This window comes from Myzus persicae, unplaced genomic scaffold (assembly GCF_001856785.1).
Source record: "Myzus persicae strain clone G006 unplaced genomic scaffold, MPER_G0061.0, whole genome shotgun sequence".
Lineage (NCBI taxonomy): Eukaryota > Metazoa > Arthropoda > Insecta > Hemiptera > Aphididae > Myzus > Myzus persicae.
In genome coordinates, this window is record NW_019102247.1 from 191,359 (window position 1) to 206,831 (window position 15,473).

At 27.4% G+C, this 15,473-nt stretch overlaps 1 protein-coding gene across 1 annotated transcript; it reads left to right on the plus strand.

Annotated features, from left to right (window-relative positions):
• Positions 1 to 213: 213 nt before the first annotated feature.
• Positions 214 to 5,410, plus strand: LOC111031648 (alpha-soluble NSF attachment protein). The gene is made up of 5 exons (XM_022311680.1): positions 214 to 591; positions 2,760 to 2,956; positions 3,254 to 3,519; positions 3,591 to 3,764; positions 4,218 to 5,410. Exons 1-5 carry the CDS (start codon positions 500 to 502, stop codon positions 4,365 to 4,367), a joined length of 879 nt encoding a protein of 292 aa, XP_022167372.1. The 5' UTR covers positions 214 to 499; the 3' UTR covers positions 4,368 to 5,410.
• The last annotated feature ends 10,063 nt before the right edge of the window (positions 5,411 to 15,473 follow it).

Here is a 15,473-nt window from a genome sequence, read left to right on the forward strand (position 1 = left end):
ATATAAAAATTAAAAATAGTTACTAATTGTTTGTGTATCTGTGGTAGGAACAAAGATAAAATGTGGAAATTAATACAGTTGGAATAAGTTGAGTTGGGAAAAAAACGTGTGGAACAAAAGGTGCATATGGCTGTGTGTCCGTGGTATCAGTGGTAGCGCTCTCTTGTGACGTTGCAACACAATCATTTTATCAATATTTTCGCGGATAGTCGACGACAGTCAGCACTGAGTTAGTGTCTGTTCGGTGAATTATAGTGCGCTTTACTTTGTCGTCGTTTCGTAACAACTAATAGCTACAAAGCGATCGATCTATTTTGCTGGATTGCAGTACAATCACGATCATCACTGGCTTGTGGTAAAGAAAAGTGCGATAAAAAAAATAAATACCCATAACTGTTTGCCTGCGCGCATTAACAAGTTAATATAACAAAAAAAGTCTTTGCTCTACTTAGTGCGTTTTCAGTTTTTTCATATTTTTTCTGACCGTTCAAAAGTCGACATGTCGAGTAACGAGGAAAAAGCCATGGCCCTGTTAACCGAAGCGGATAAGAAACTCAACTCGTCAAAAGGATTGTTTTCTTCATTATTCGGGTGAGTGTTGAGGGTGGTTATACATCGAAAAACTCGATTTCTGTTCTAGTTGAAGGCGGGGTGGGGGTTTTTGGTGTTGAAGTTTTCGAGTCGTAGCCGTTTTGGAAAGTTGGCGTGGCATGGCTTACGAGTATGCATTGGTTTTTTTTATTATCTGGTGAAAGGGAGGTGAGGAGCCATCAAAATTGTCACTTTTCGTCCTTATTTCTCAATTTTAGATAATGACGCTTCTAACCTGTTTTTATCTTTTCGATTGTTAGGTAATCCATTACAGTATTGTATTTGTAAGAAACCATGTCTTACACAATTCTGATTATACCCACAAAGGCGAAATCACACTCTATGCTAATTCCCTTAGACAAAGACACACCATAGATTTTATACTAACAATAATTTGTAATCAGAAAGTTCTCATGGTTTTGATGTAGGTACTGCCATACAGGTATACTCGTTTTCATTCTATTTGATTCACTTCCTGTATGCATGTATTATTAATAGTGTAAGCAATGATTTGATTTGAGGATAAATAATTTATATCCATAGGTTAGTTATCTGTTGTATTAGTACTTTTTTAATTATGTGTCACATTTGAATCATTAGAGTACTCAATGTCACTATAATGATTTCATTTAACACTATTTATAATACGGATGTTGATTTTGGAGTATTGAATTATTCATAGTAATTTAACATTAATGCATTTCATTCTCCTTTTTTACATGCTAATATTCACATTAAACATACTTGATTTATTCATGTAAATAATTTCAAATAATACTGAAAATGTTGCATTTATTTTTTTGTTAGAAAATACAAATACCTACCTACCTAAAAATAATTGGGACAACAAACTTGTCTCAATTATTTCTTTTCAATAGATTCTTAATACCTCAACTGAACAAAATATAGGTATCTATAACATTTTCAAGTATTTTTTTGCCCATCATTTAACATTTTAATACTAGAAGTAATTTAGTAGTTAGCGGGTAGTTAATGAGTTATAATTTGTATTATCATGATGACTACCATTGAAATACCGTCGGAAATACCATTGTTGATTTTATAAAAATATTATGTGCCTATCATTAAATAAAATATTATGTGTTATAGACATACATAAATAAATAAAATCAACTTACAATATTTCATAGTATACAAATATTAAATATTATATTTTAATACAAATTAATGGTTGGTGAATTTTATTTGTTTTAGATTACTAGATTAGTGAATTATGAATAAACATAATTGTGTACTCAAATTAAATATTTTATAAATTGTAATTTAGTACCTATACTATTATTTATACCTAGATTCCTAGGCGCAAACATGTATCAATGATTTAAATTTTTAACTGTTTGTCAATTTCTGTAAGATGTAAAGTGTTAATTTTAATAACTCTGATTTAGAGTATAATCTATAGATAGTTAGACTTTGTAATTGAAACACTTAAAAATACTTTACATCACAGGGTATCCTTTATAGGCAAGGTGAGATGAAAGATAAGGTTATGTTAGGATGTAGGCACGGTTGAATATGTATTATGCTATATAGGCTTATAAAATATATAGTTTGAATACCTACCAAAGATCAATTCAATTGAAACTTGAAAGTGTCAATCTGTAATTGTATAAAAATTGTATCAGTGTTTGTAGCAATTATAGCTATACTTAACTAATTTTGATAACCTAAACAAGATGTATTTCAACCACCTACATAGTGCTACTTTGCTTAAAGTTATCAACATTGTGAATTAGAAATCAGTCAATCAAAATTAAAAATTAAAAATTATCATTATATTTAAATAAAGTAATTCAAGTTGTATAATAAATTATTGTTTACAAAAAAAAAAAATAGTATTTAAGTAAATTCTTAATGCTTCAAAAACTTCCTATCACTTACCATATTTACTCTTTTTCTACTTAAACCAAAATACATATTGTATTGAAAAAATAATACATTTTATTTAATAATTTTTTTGATGACCTGTAGAAAAATGAAAACATTTTTTGGACAGTATGTACCTAACAATATTTTTATATAATTAATAACTAACTATTGATGATTAAATTCAAATAAGTTGTATACAAAATATGCATTTTTTATAACTATGACTATCTAATTATAAATTGTAACCTAACTGTTATTTTTTTAAATTATTTGTTTAGGAATGTTTCTAAGGTAGAAGATGCAATTGATTGCTATCAACGTGCTGCAAATTTATTTAAGATGGCGAAAAAATGGTCACAAGCTGGTAGAGCATTTATTTTGGCAGCCGATCTCAACTCTAAATCAGGCCGTAAACATGATGCTGCTACAAATTATGTAGACGCAGCAAACTGCTTTAAGAAAACTGATCCGAATGGTATGATTGTATATTCAATCAATAGTATTTTATTTTTGAAATATTCTAAATTTACTTGTGTGACTCGCGAACAAAATTTAAAGTGTTATAATTATGTATTTTTTATTTTTTGCTTGTATTTGAGTTTAATCTAAACCTTCTAAACTACCTTTTAATATTTTATAAAGTTTTTATGGATTTTTTATAGATAGGTAGGTATTACTAGTAACAGTTGTTACTTTCTTTTATATCTTTATTTTGCATCCAATTGCTATAATTATATAATACTAAATTGTTTGTTATTTTTTTTCATTATAGAAGCTGCAATGTGTCTGGAAAAAGCTATCGACATCTATACAGATATGGGTCGTTTTACAATGGCTGCAAAACAACATCAAAATATAGCGGAAATGTATGAGACTGAAGCTGTTGATCTAGAACGTGCTATAACCAACTATGAAAAGGCCTCAGATTATTTTATGGCTGAAGAAAGCAAGAGTTCAGCTAACAAATGCAAACTCAAGGTGGCACAGTATGCTGCACAACTGGAAGATTATGACCGAGCCATTCAGATATATGAAGAGGTATAACTGTAGTTGATGTAGGACATTGGTTTTAATTGTTAAATGTATATCATATCATTGTGCTGTTGTAGGTTGCTGGGACATCATTGGACAGTTCTTTGTTGAAGTACAGCGCAAAAGAATATTACTTCCGAGCAGCTTTATGTCATTTGTGTGTTGATGTTCTTAATGCTCAACTGGCCATGAATCAGTACACTGAACGATACCCGGCATTCCAAGATAGTAGAGAATACAAATTACTACAGGTGAATAATATTATTTTGTTTTTGTAAATAATTATTTAAAAATAATTAACTGATGCCAAATACTAGTTACATTCATACATATAACTTTTATGGAACAATTTTCTCTGATTTGAAATGTAGGCATTAAATATTTTTACAACTATATGTTGTCAGTTATCGATTTGAATTATTATAATAGATTATAATAGTAAAACTAATTCTGTTTATATCATACTGTTTTTGAACTATGAAAATTTGTTAAGTATTTTGAAAATTAATCTTCTATTGCTATTTGCATTGAGTTGACAACAAACATAATAAAGTGTTTTAGTCTAATTATAATAATTACATACATAATTTAGAAAGACATCTTATTTACGTACAATATATTGAAGTTGCAAAAAAAAAAAAATTAACAGCTTATTTTATAGAACATCTTAAGATTTGTTTTTAAACTATTTATTTTTCCTTAAGGTGTTGTTAAACCACATTCAAGAGCAAAATGCTGATGGTTTTACTGAAGCTGTTAAAGATTACGATTCCATATCACGGTTGGACCAATGGTATACAACAATACTATTGCGCATTAAGAAACTGGTAAATGATACTCCAGATTTGCGTTAACTTTGTTTATGAATAAGTACATATTTTTAAATTCCTTAATTTATAAATTTACTCTCATAGAAAGCAACCAAAAAAAAAGTGTACGGTATTTGTGTATGTTTTTATTCCTTGCACATACTAAAAGTCAGGAAATGAAACTTATATAATATAATGTAATATTTTTTTTTGCACTGCATGTTTACAACTTTGCGGTTTTGTTTAAATGGTATTCAACTATTTAATTATTGAAAATCATTTAAAAAAGACCTAGATTTGACAGATAACATTTTTTTTGGTGTTAACAGATTTGTTATAAAATGTCCTAACCTAGTATTTTATAATATTTAAAAAATTAGCCTACATTCCTTTCTGTATGTTAAATGTCGATTTGCAATGTCGCTTGTTATTCTATTTGGTGCAGCTACCTATCATGTTTGACTAAAAGCACTTGTGTTTGTTTACTGAACGATTTGCAAAAATGTTTTCAAAAAGAAAAGAAAAAATTAGCTTAATGAAATTGATTATCCTAATTATTATATTTTTTTTTTACCAATCATATCGTATTTACATCGAGTATGGATAAAATATACATTATACGTGTATTAAAAATCGAACAGCAAAAAAATATATTAATAATACAATTAATGTAATATAGAATGTCTAGATGAGCTACGTTGTATAGAAAAAATCGTAGGCTTATTATGTGTTGCCGTAGACAAGTATAATACACTTATATGACTAATTTCATCGTATATTATATTATATTCATATTATTAACCAATATTGTTAATGTTTATTATTATTAATTTTTTTTTAATTGTAAATAGAATATTGTTACAAATTTTTTTTTATCTAAAATTTACCTTGAAATTTGTTTTATGACTATTATATGACTGTTTCAACTTTATTAGTTATCTATTAATGGTGTTGATTATGTTGTTTAAATTTATAAAGATATTATTATTACTATTATTGAATTGTGTACATATATGTTTTTTTAAGTTTAGCATCATAGAATTTGGAACCGAAAATAGATATTTCAAAAAATATTATGATAATGCACTTATTGTTTTCTTTATTTCCTATTGGCTATTTGTTATGTTTGTACGATTAAATTGTACAAGAGGTAAAACAAGTGTTGTCTTAGGTGTAGGTATTAGCCAAATTATAAAGTTACTGTAAAAATCAAAATTTATGACATATTTTATAATAAATTGTGTATACATCCAAAAGTGCTTTTTTGGGTACCTATATTATAATATGTTGTATGAGGTCTAATAGGTCTATCAATCAAATATTTAAAAAAATATTAACAATAGATATTAGATAACAAGTAGATTGATTTTCAAATATGAATTTAAAACTATTCTTTTGCGCATCTTTTTGGTAGGACCGTATTGACCTAGGTGCAAAAGGAACATTTGCTCCTGGCGACAGAATTTATATTACTCAACAAAAAAAAATTATATGTTGTAATTATTATTTATGAATAATTTGTTTTTTATAACACTAATTACTATGACATTTTAAAAAATAATTTATAAATGAATATCATAATGTTAAATGACTTAGGTATATTCTTAAATTTGAACATTACTATATTTTTTTTTTGTGCTGGGGATAGACCAAAAATTGTGTACTCCGTGGTGGCATTGATTTTTAATTCAGAGCATTCTATTGGCAGAAAGATGAATTCATGAAAATACAATATATAATAATTTAGTTACTCATTTTTTTTATCTCAAAATGTTTCAAATAAATGACTGTATACAGTGTGGCGTTGTGGATAATTGTAAAGTCTCCTTGGAGAATTTCAACTATCACTAAATTAAACTAGATGAGTCCACATACAAATTATAGTAACATAGTGTTAAATAAAATAGAATAATGAATTACTCATTTACCGCTTATAAAAAAGATTTAATGCATAACTGTAACAAATGAAGATGATAACTTGTTAAAGTTAAGCATGATAGTTAAAATGAATTGACCATATAATAATAAACTATATTTATTTATTAACTATGTATATAACATATTTAATTGTTAAGCTGTCGTAGTCCTGTATTAATAACTAATAACATTTTAAAAAATAAAATATTTACATGGCAAAGCTGTTAGTATTTAATTTGATTTTAGATTTATACGTTATGTCATTGCAATGGAATTTTGTTTATCTGTATATTCATTCAGCACAATTTTCATGCTAGATATACAGTCACTAGTCAGCATTGAAATTAATTAAATATGTGCATTTATCTTGTATATCAAAAACTAATGTAAGCTTTGACTTTAGACTGCCGAGCTATTAATGGAATTTGAAAAAAGCATAACCTCATTGAGGTTACCTCAATATTCATGTCTATAGGTCAGAGGTTCCCAAACTTCTTATTGTGCGACCCATTTTGAATTTTTTTTTAAATATAGCGACCCACAATATCAATGAATGACTTTTTTTTTTTTTACCATACAACAGAAAATTAAACTATTTTATTACATTTTATGTAATTACGAAAAAAATGTATAATAAGTATAATATATAGTATTTGACACGGCCGCTGGTAAACTCGTAATTTGTCATACTCACAGATAAGGATTGACGATAAAACTGAATTTGAACTTTGAACATCAACGAAAAGTAATAGATGATTATATTTTTGTATTATTTAAAAAAATAGTGCGACCCACCAAAAGTATAATCGCGACCCACAGTTTGGGAACCTCTGCTATAGGTACTTAACTCTGTAGTAAAAGTTACTTTATCTAGTAGGCAGTACTGCAGTAGGTATTGTAATTTATGCAAAATAAACATTTTATATTATAAAATATGGTACCATTTTTACCAATCATAGTATTCAAATAGTTAATAGGTAGGTGTCTATGTATAATACCTATATATTATGGGTGACAATCGAAAATTGACAAAATGCATGGTTTTTCACAATACATACAATTAAAAAAAAAACATATATGTATTTATAATTTATATTAATGTAGTAATGTCTAAAATATGGGAAATAAGTACATTTTTGTACTTGAAATGTTAATTTCTCGAGAACCAAATTTATATCTCACTTATATTTTTGAATTCATAAGGAAATTCATCGATCTGCAGGAATTCAAAATTATTAGGTAGGTACCTGACTTTCTCCTTTTTTGATTATAATTTATGACCTTCTATATTAATATTTATTGTATAAAATTAATGTATTTATGTTTATAAAATGATTTGAATCACTCGGCTTAACTGTTGAATGTTGATTATGTTATGTACCTGATTGAAAAAAAGCCCTAATTTTCTCTATTGTATAGGTTATGGGCACGTTTAACGGGAGGCAAAGGTGGCAAAATTTTAAAGCATCTTACATGCGGCATTTCGAATTTGTATACAGATTTTTCATAAAATGTTTTGGTTTTTTCGTAATAAATACATTTTTTTATCAGTGATTTAAAATTTTATAAATGTTAAGTTATTTAAGTAATATAATATAAAATATATTTCTGTAATAATAAACATACCTAGGTACTTATTCAGTCATATAGAGATCTAAGTATAAAATATGTTGAATTCGAATGAATACAATGTGTCTAGGCAGTTGAGATTCATCAAATAAGGTGTTGCGGGCCGTGGCATCTCCGCATACATAATATAATATTATAACAATGTAATATAGAATATATTAACCTTTCATAATGTTATTACGGTCTTAAACTCCATATATATAATTGACATAAATATTATAACAATGTAGTAGGTATCGAATATGTACTATCTGCCCCTATCTATGTAATAAATCACTGGACAGGTACACGACTAGAAATCATGGACACGAGTGACTATTCTAAGAATCGGCAACAACAACCGAAAACACACACACGTACAAGCTGCACGTGCCGCTGCATCAAAAGAACCGCCATCACTTATAAGGGAGCCCGTGGGACAGCCTGGGCAGATGTATCATAGCCACGGAGACCAGAGCAACTTCTCGTCACACGCGCACACGCTATTATACACTTAAAATAATTTCTGCTAAATAAACGTTATTCTACAGTTCAATTTGATACTTGTTTGATTTGTCTCTAAAGCTTACGGCTTTTGGAGCCTTTGAGATTACGCACACAACAAAGGATATTATTGTACAGACGTACACCTACTGTAGTGTTATTTTCTAGCACCCCCAAAAAAAATGAGTGGAAAAAATATTTTGTTTTTTTTTTGATATTTTTAAAATAAATTAAGTATTTGTTGATTTTATATTCAATTTTATGAATTTATCAAAGTGCTGTTAATATACCTATTATACAATTTATTCAAAATTTTCAATTTCCATGTTCACAGCCCACAGGATCGTATTTTTTTTTGTTTCAGTTGTTTTTATTAGTTTCCATAGCAACAGAACAAAATATAAATTATATTTCATATGATTAATTTAACCATCGATTATATCGTACGTAATTGAGTTATGTATTTAGGCACATGTTACCTATATTAATACTACTTAGTACCTACTATTCAAAATAATTGGAAAAACAAGAGATTTTATAGATTAACAAACAACGTTAAAACCGAGGATTCGATAATTTTGTAACGTATTAAATTCGGTATTAATGAATTATAAAAATTGAACCAATGAAGTCGGTTTCTTAATTTTATTTTTGATTAAAAAATTATTTATTTATTATTTTTATTTTAATGGCGCAATTGATTCATACTTTTTTATTGACGATTGTAAACTCCGCCAGAATACAGGTTAGATAAAAAGGTAATGAATAGGTCTAATGTATACTCCGTCATTTTTATTTTCTTACCTGTAATGGATACATGGAAATTCCACCAGTTCTTATGTAAAACTTAATAATATATCTCAACTAAATAAGCTCAAAAATCCAAAATGATAGTGTTAGAGAACTTTATAGTTATCATAATGGATTTATATTAGACTGAGAAGTCAGAATATCTGCAAATTGTATCTTATCATTTTATTTTACAGTTCAACATATTATAACATAACATAACACACCTAGGTTGCTATGTATAAATTGCATGATTATTACAATTATTTGTTATGATAATTCACATGGCAATTTATTTGGATGATATGTTCTATAATTATTATTTTTATTAATTTTTGTAAATTTTTTATTATATTATAATAATGTACATAATATATGCCCTATATATTACTGTTATACTGTGACTTGATTTTTTTCACTGGCAGAGTTTACACTAAAAAGAGGTACTTGTGGCGGAGTTTACATGCGCCCCTTTTTAGTAGGTATAATTTTTTTGTACCGGTGTCGCAGGATTCTATTACCCTAAATAATTTTTGTTAAAATTACATGGCTTAACATTTTAACTTTTGAGATGTATAAATTACTAGCTGATACCGTACACTTCGTTGCCCGTAAAAAATGCCACCACTTTAATAAATTAATAACAACCACCGCATAATTACTCAATTATAGTTAGGTACCTGAGTTCATACAATATCTACATGCCATTATTGCCATGTTAAACCATATCGTCAGAGACAATACTTTACAAATTGTTTTTTATTCTTTACTAATTTTATTTTACTAGATAGATGGTGCCACCAGTTTATTCCCATTTTATCATTCAATATTTCGTGGACTAAAATTGGGTTCATAAGACTATATAAGACTATGCTTTAAATCTGGTCCGCAAAATACTCAACCATTTCGAAAAAATCGCATGACTATCAAATGAGTGGTTCTAGAGCAACATCCGTGACAAAATTTCCATTTTTCTATTTATATGTATAGATAAATATAAGTTAAAATAACAGGTTTCAAAATAAATTTAAAATACTAATTTGGTTAGAAATTCCAGGATTTTTGTTCTTGGTTAGATCTTCATTGAGAGCTTCTTCTAATAATTGTTTGGTATTGATAAAGTATTTCGTATGTTTTGCAATCCTTGTCAATAGCTTGTAACTAGAGCACAGATTTTTATGCATTAAAAAGATTCAAAATATGCCATAAAAGTATGTGGTTAAAATAGTGAAAATATGCAACAAATTTGAAGGGCAAAAATTAATATGGTAAAAAATGAACAATTTAATATTATTAAAATGAATAATTACCTTAGTGAAACATATATAATTAAAATATATAATTACATTATATGCTTGACAAAATATTATTTTTATATTTTTAAATTTTTATTTCAATATGCAATACCCACATTTTGAAATTTATCAAAATATGCAGTAATATGCAAAAAAAAATCGCCAACACCTTCAAACTATTAGAATTCATAACGATTACTGACAAAAATCCCAAAAATGTGAAAAGGAAAATATGCAATTGCATTAAAATTCGAGATCTACTTTATACAAGTTATAAGTTATGACGTATTAGTTACTTACTATAGGCATTTATAGATTGTAATTTATAATGCTTGGTAATATGGAATCTTTACTAGGTAGGTAATTATAGGAATGCGTGGCTTAAGAATGAATGTCCAATTCTTGTTCTTATTAAAGTGAATTTCTGTTGCCTATTGAAGTGTTAAGGTACGGTTTCCCTGCAACGTCTGGACGCAGCGTCAAGCGTCACTACCGGTCTGGACGTAGGTCGCGTCTAGACGCCGCGTCCGACGCAGCCATGCTGTTCTCGCGTCTGACGTTGCAGGGAAACCGTACCTTTAGGAAACATGCCGCATTGTTTAGTACTTTTTAAAATATTATTATAAATAGTAAGGACAGTAGGTATCCCAATAATTTTGCCATGCCGTATTCAATTCTTTTAATTTTTGTGTGTTTTGATTTGTATTAGTTGACATACCAAATCATATGTTTAAAATCTAATAAACCTTTTAATATGACAGTCAATTTGTACCTGTTGATTTGAATGACTTTTATGACTTAAATGGCTTTAAATATTCAAAACTCGAGCTAAGTAATATATATGGAAAAAAATTACTAGACGCTCAAGTACAATATCTATAGATATGAATATCAATTTATTGATTGTTTTAATTTCTATCTTACATTTTATTTTCAATAAATTGTTGTAAATTTATAAGTTGGTAGGTAAATAGGTATGATAATAAACGACAGTGAAAACAAAAAATTCTTTAGGGGAATCAACCAGACACCAGTTATTTTAATTCTTTAATAGTACCAAAATGAATTGCGTCAATTGCATTACGATCTGGTAAAAATAATAAACATTAGTTGTAAGGGCCACTGAGTAATTTATTTGTGGAGGATGAGGAAGGAATTAGCTTCACTCCACTTTTCCTCTCACACTGAGTAGCCACTTGATAGTCTAGGAATATGAGTAACATCCAATAAGTACTCATTTTATTCGGGAATAATTAACATACTTATTTATGTAAAAAATGCATCTGTATTTTATTATTCGTGTTTATCCAACTATGTAATAAGTTATTTGTATATCGCGGGCCTAAGTATCTACCTATATAATACTACAGAAGAGGCGGTCGAGTATAATGGACTGTTTAAAAACAGATCGCCTTATGTTAAAGTACGTATTACATAATATATATTATGTATATATATGTTCTATGTACATACGGGGCTTGCCTTAAATAAAGTATCGCGTCCGTGTCAAAATTACTTTGAATATATTATTAATTATTATATTATAATACCGTACACCTAAACTCTTTAGATAAACCGAGATAAAGTTTCAGGTATGAAAGCACATCGTTATAATATTATATAGGTAGCTATATATATATATACAGAACCTAACCTATATTGTAGTTATACTTAAAGTCGCGTGCAAGTACTCCTATAAAATATATTATTACAAAACTTGTCTTATGCTCATAATTTAACGACAATATAATAACAGTTTTATAAAAAATACTTTGAAAATTGTATTTAAATACATACATTTAGAAAGCATTTAAGAACAAACATATGCAAATACTTGAAACACTCGGCATATTGCATTTACTTAATTGTACAAGTTGATGGAAAAATTTTTAATTACTAATTTAAAATTGTAATGTCGCATTTAAGTATAATTAGAATAGAAGTGAGAAATTTATACTATCTATTTAATTTTATACTGAAAAATGAAAATAAATACAATTTTTTTATATTTTAATTCAGAAATACTTAAAGAATAATTGAATAATAAAAGGTTGTTAATGAATTATAAAATAAGAAAATATTCAAATAAATTTTTAAAAATTGGATTTGAATAAAATAATAATTTTAAAAATAACAATCTGAACAGTGAAAATAATTCTTTTGTATGTTGAAAATTCATAAAATTCATAAAATTATTTGATTTTATAATACAAATACGGTCAAGACAGTATTCAAACTACTTAGTTTATAGTGTTCAATGAAATATCATGCATATGTATTTAATAACTAATAAGACTATATTTTAGTATTTTGAATTCTATAAAAATATTTAAATACATTTACTCAAATACTTTACACGATTTCAAGACGACATAATAATACAATTTCAGAAATATAAAATGTTTTATATTCTGTGTGTACTATTGTTTCGAGCCAAATTCTTAACGTTGCATAATAGTTAGGCCCAACCCGTGACCCTCTGAAATTATGAATGTGATGGCCTATAAGACATTTTTGAGCTTAAACGAAACATACACTTTTTTTTTTAAAATAGCCGATTAAATACAATTATTCGTTTAAATGTTAAGAGTTCATTTTTTTTTAAATAAACTGACTTAAATAATAGTTATGGTACAAAAATATTATTAAATTATTTTTAAGTTGGTAGGTAGCCAGGTAAGTGTTCTAAAAATAGATTTTAGACATAATATTATCATATATTATAGGTGAGTAAATAATATATTGCCTATTTGTTTTGACGGCACGTGCAAACATAATTTTTTCCATTGATAATCAATTGATGAATTTGGGTAAGGTTAGGGAATAGGGATCACTATCTTAATATTATTATGCACGGCGAGTACACATAATACATATATTATAGTCTATAGGTACACTTTTTTGCACTCGATGACGTCACGTATTTGGACCAAATATAATGCATGGCAGCTGGTTATCATTTGTCTAGAGCTTTGGCATAATACTTGAATTCGTACTTGGCTCCGGTTAAAATTATCGTGTAAATAATCATGAAATATATTTATTTTATTACTGTAGCTAAATATGTTTACGATGAGATCGAGACCGAGCTTTTGTGTACATATATAATATAATAACATTATTGTACAAACGGCTAACGGGATGCGTTCTCGATGGACTTGGGCCAATATCAACTCTATATATTTTTTTATGGTGTATTGGTGTGTAATTATATTTTATTATTTATATGCATACAAACTTTGAAGTTTACAGAGTCGAGGCTAGTGGAGTGGCAACAGATGGTACCCTAAAGGCATATAAATAATAAACTAAATACCATATCTGCTCAATATTCGATGTGTTATGAATTATTAAATGTTATACCTATAATATATTAATATACATTAACATTTTGATTAATCTATTTTGCTTCAGAATATGGGGTTATAGTACAAGTAATTAAAAAAGTAAGAATCAAAAAAACTTTTTAAATCACAGTTATAATATATAAGCAAATATTTTATTTAAAATAATATATATAGTACGCCTTAACATTTTTTATTATATTTATATCATAATATTTTGTAAAAATGTAATACTTGCAGTGAGCAAATCACGTTACCGTAGTCACCATATTTATTGTCTATACCAGCTAGACCGGCTATGGTGCAATCTGAGTGAAAAATTAACAATTATTTATGACATTTATATTGCAACACACCTCCGTCGTTCTTTCGGACCATGTGGCTGTCAATATTTGTTACTAATCTATCCAACTAAGGAATAAATAGTTGGCTATTTCACACTATACGAACCTGGTCGTTGGAATGATGTAAATTATAGATATAATAATAATAGTTATAAATTATTAATATGTATGTTATATTTTATACAGGTCTTTATTACAGTCGTATAGAAACTTATGATCTAAACCAACACAGTCGAACATGGTATAGCAACTTATAGGTATATAGATTTATTTAATGTCTGATAATATGGTGATGAAATAATGTGGTACACTATCACCTCCATAGCAACCCTGTTCTTGTAGTGGTATTGCGAATATCACAGGTGAAGTGTGATAGGTACGAGTTGAACAATTCAATTTATTAATATATTATCATGGCGATATTTATTATTATTTCTCTGTATAAGTTAGGTTATCAAACTCGACTATGAATGAAGAGTTGACTGCGTTAGTCTACTTCGTGGCGGTCCAAAATGACAACTGTATAATATGTAAATAATATATTCGAGCTTTCCTGTAAACCTAAGCAAATTCACTAAGTGTGACATAAACAACGAGTCAGTATTCTGTAAGTCATTACAGTATACATACTTTTAATTTATTTTTTTAACGCTATACGTGTCAAAATAAGCACTTACTCAGTTGTATAATATATACACATCACCCACCTTTGTTGTGACATACTATCAGAGCGTCATTTCCAGGATGCAATTATGTACATTTTCATTTCTTAGATGTTCCTTATATTATACATGTAGAGTTTATAAATTACGAGCTGTATTAATTGACTTTGCCTGGTTTAAAGATTAATTAATCTATCTTTCTATCGTTTTTCGTTTTGCTTCAGTTGAAATTTATTACATAATACAAACAAAATTACAATGATTAATTTTATGATTTTCCACTTCTCAATAAAATTCTGTAAATATTTTTTTTTTATACAAACGCAAAAAACTGTAGACAGATTAAATGAATGATTAATAAAAGACGACGTAAATCTAATATTGTAAAAAATTAAGAAAACAAATTTGAAATCATAAAAATAATCATTGTAAGTTGTAACTATTATGCTCATAAGTATTTGATTTTAAGATTTGTTTTTTAGTGAACAGTTTTCCCCACAAATAATTCATGCGAATCTTTTATTTTTACGCGTGTATCAAAATATGTACCCATTGTTTTAGATAACATTTTATAAGAATCAAAGAAATTTTTTTTAAATAATATTTTTGGTGCCACATACTAATTATTTTAGTATTATAATTAATAATCTGTAACCTGCAATGACAAAAATTTAATTGAACACAAAAT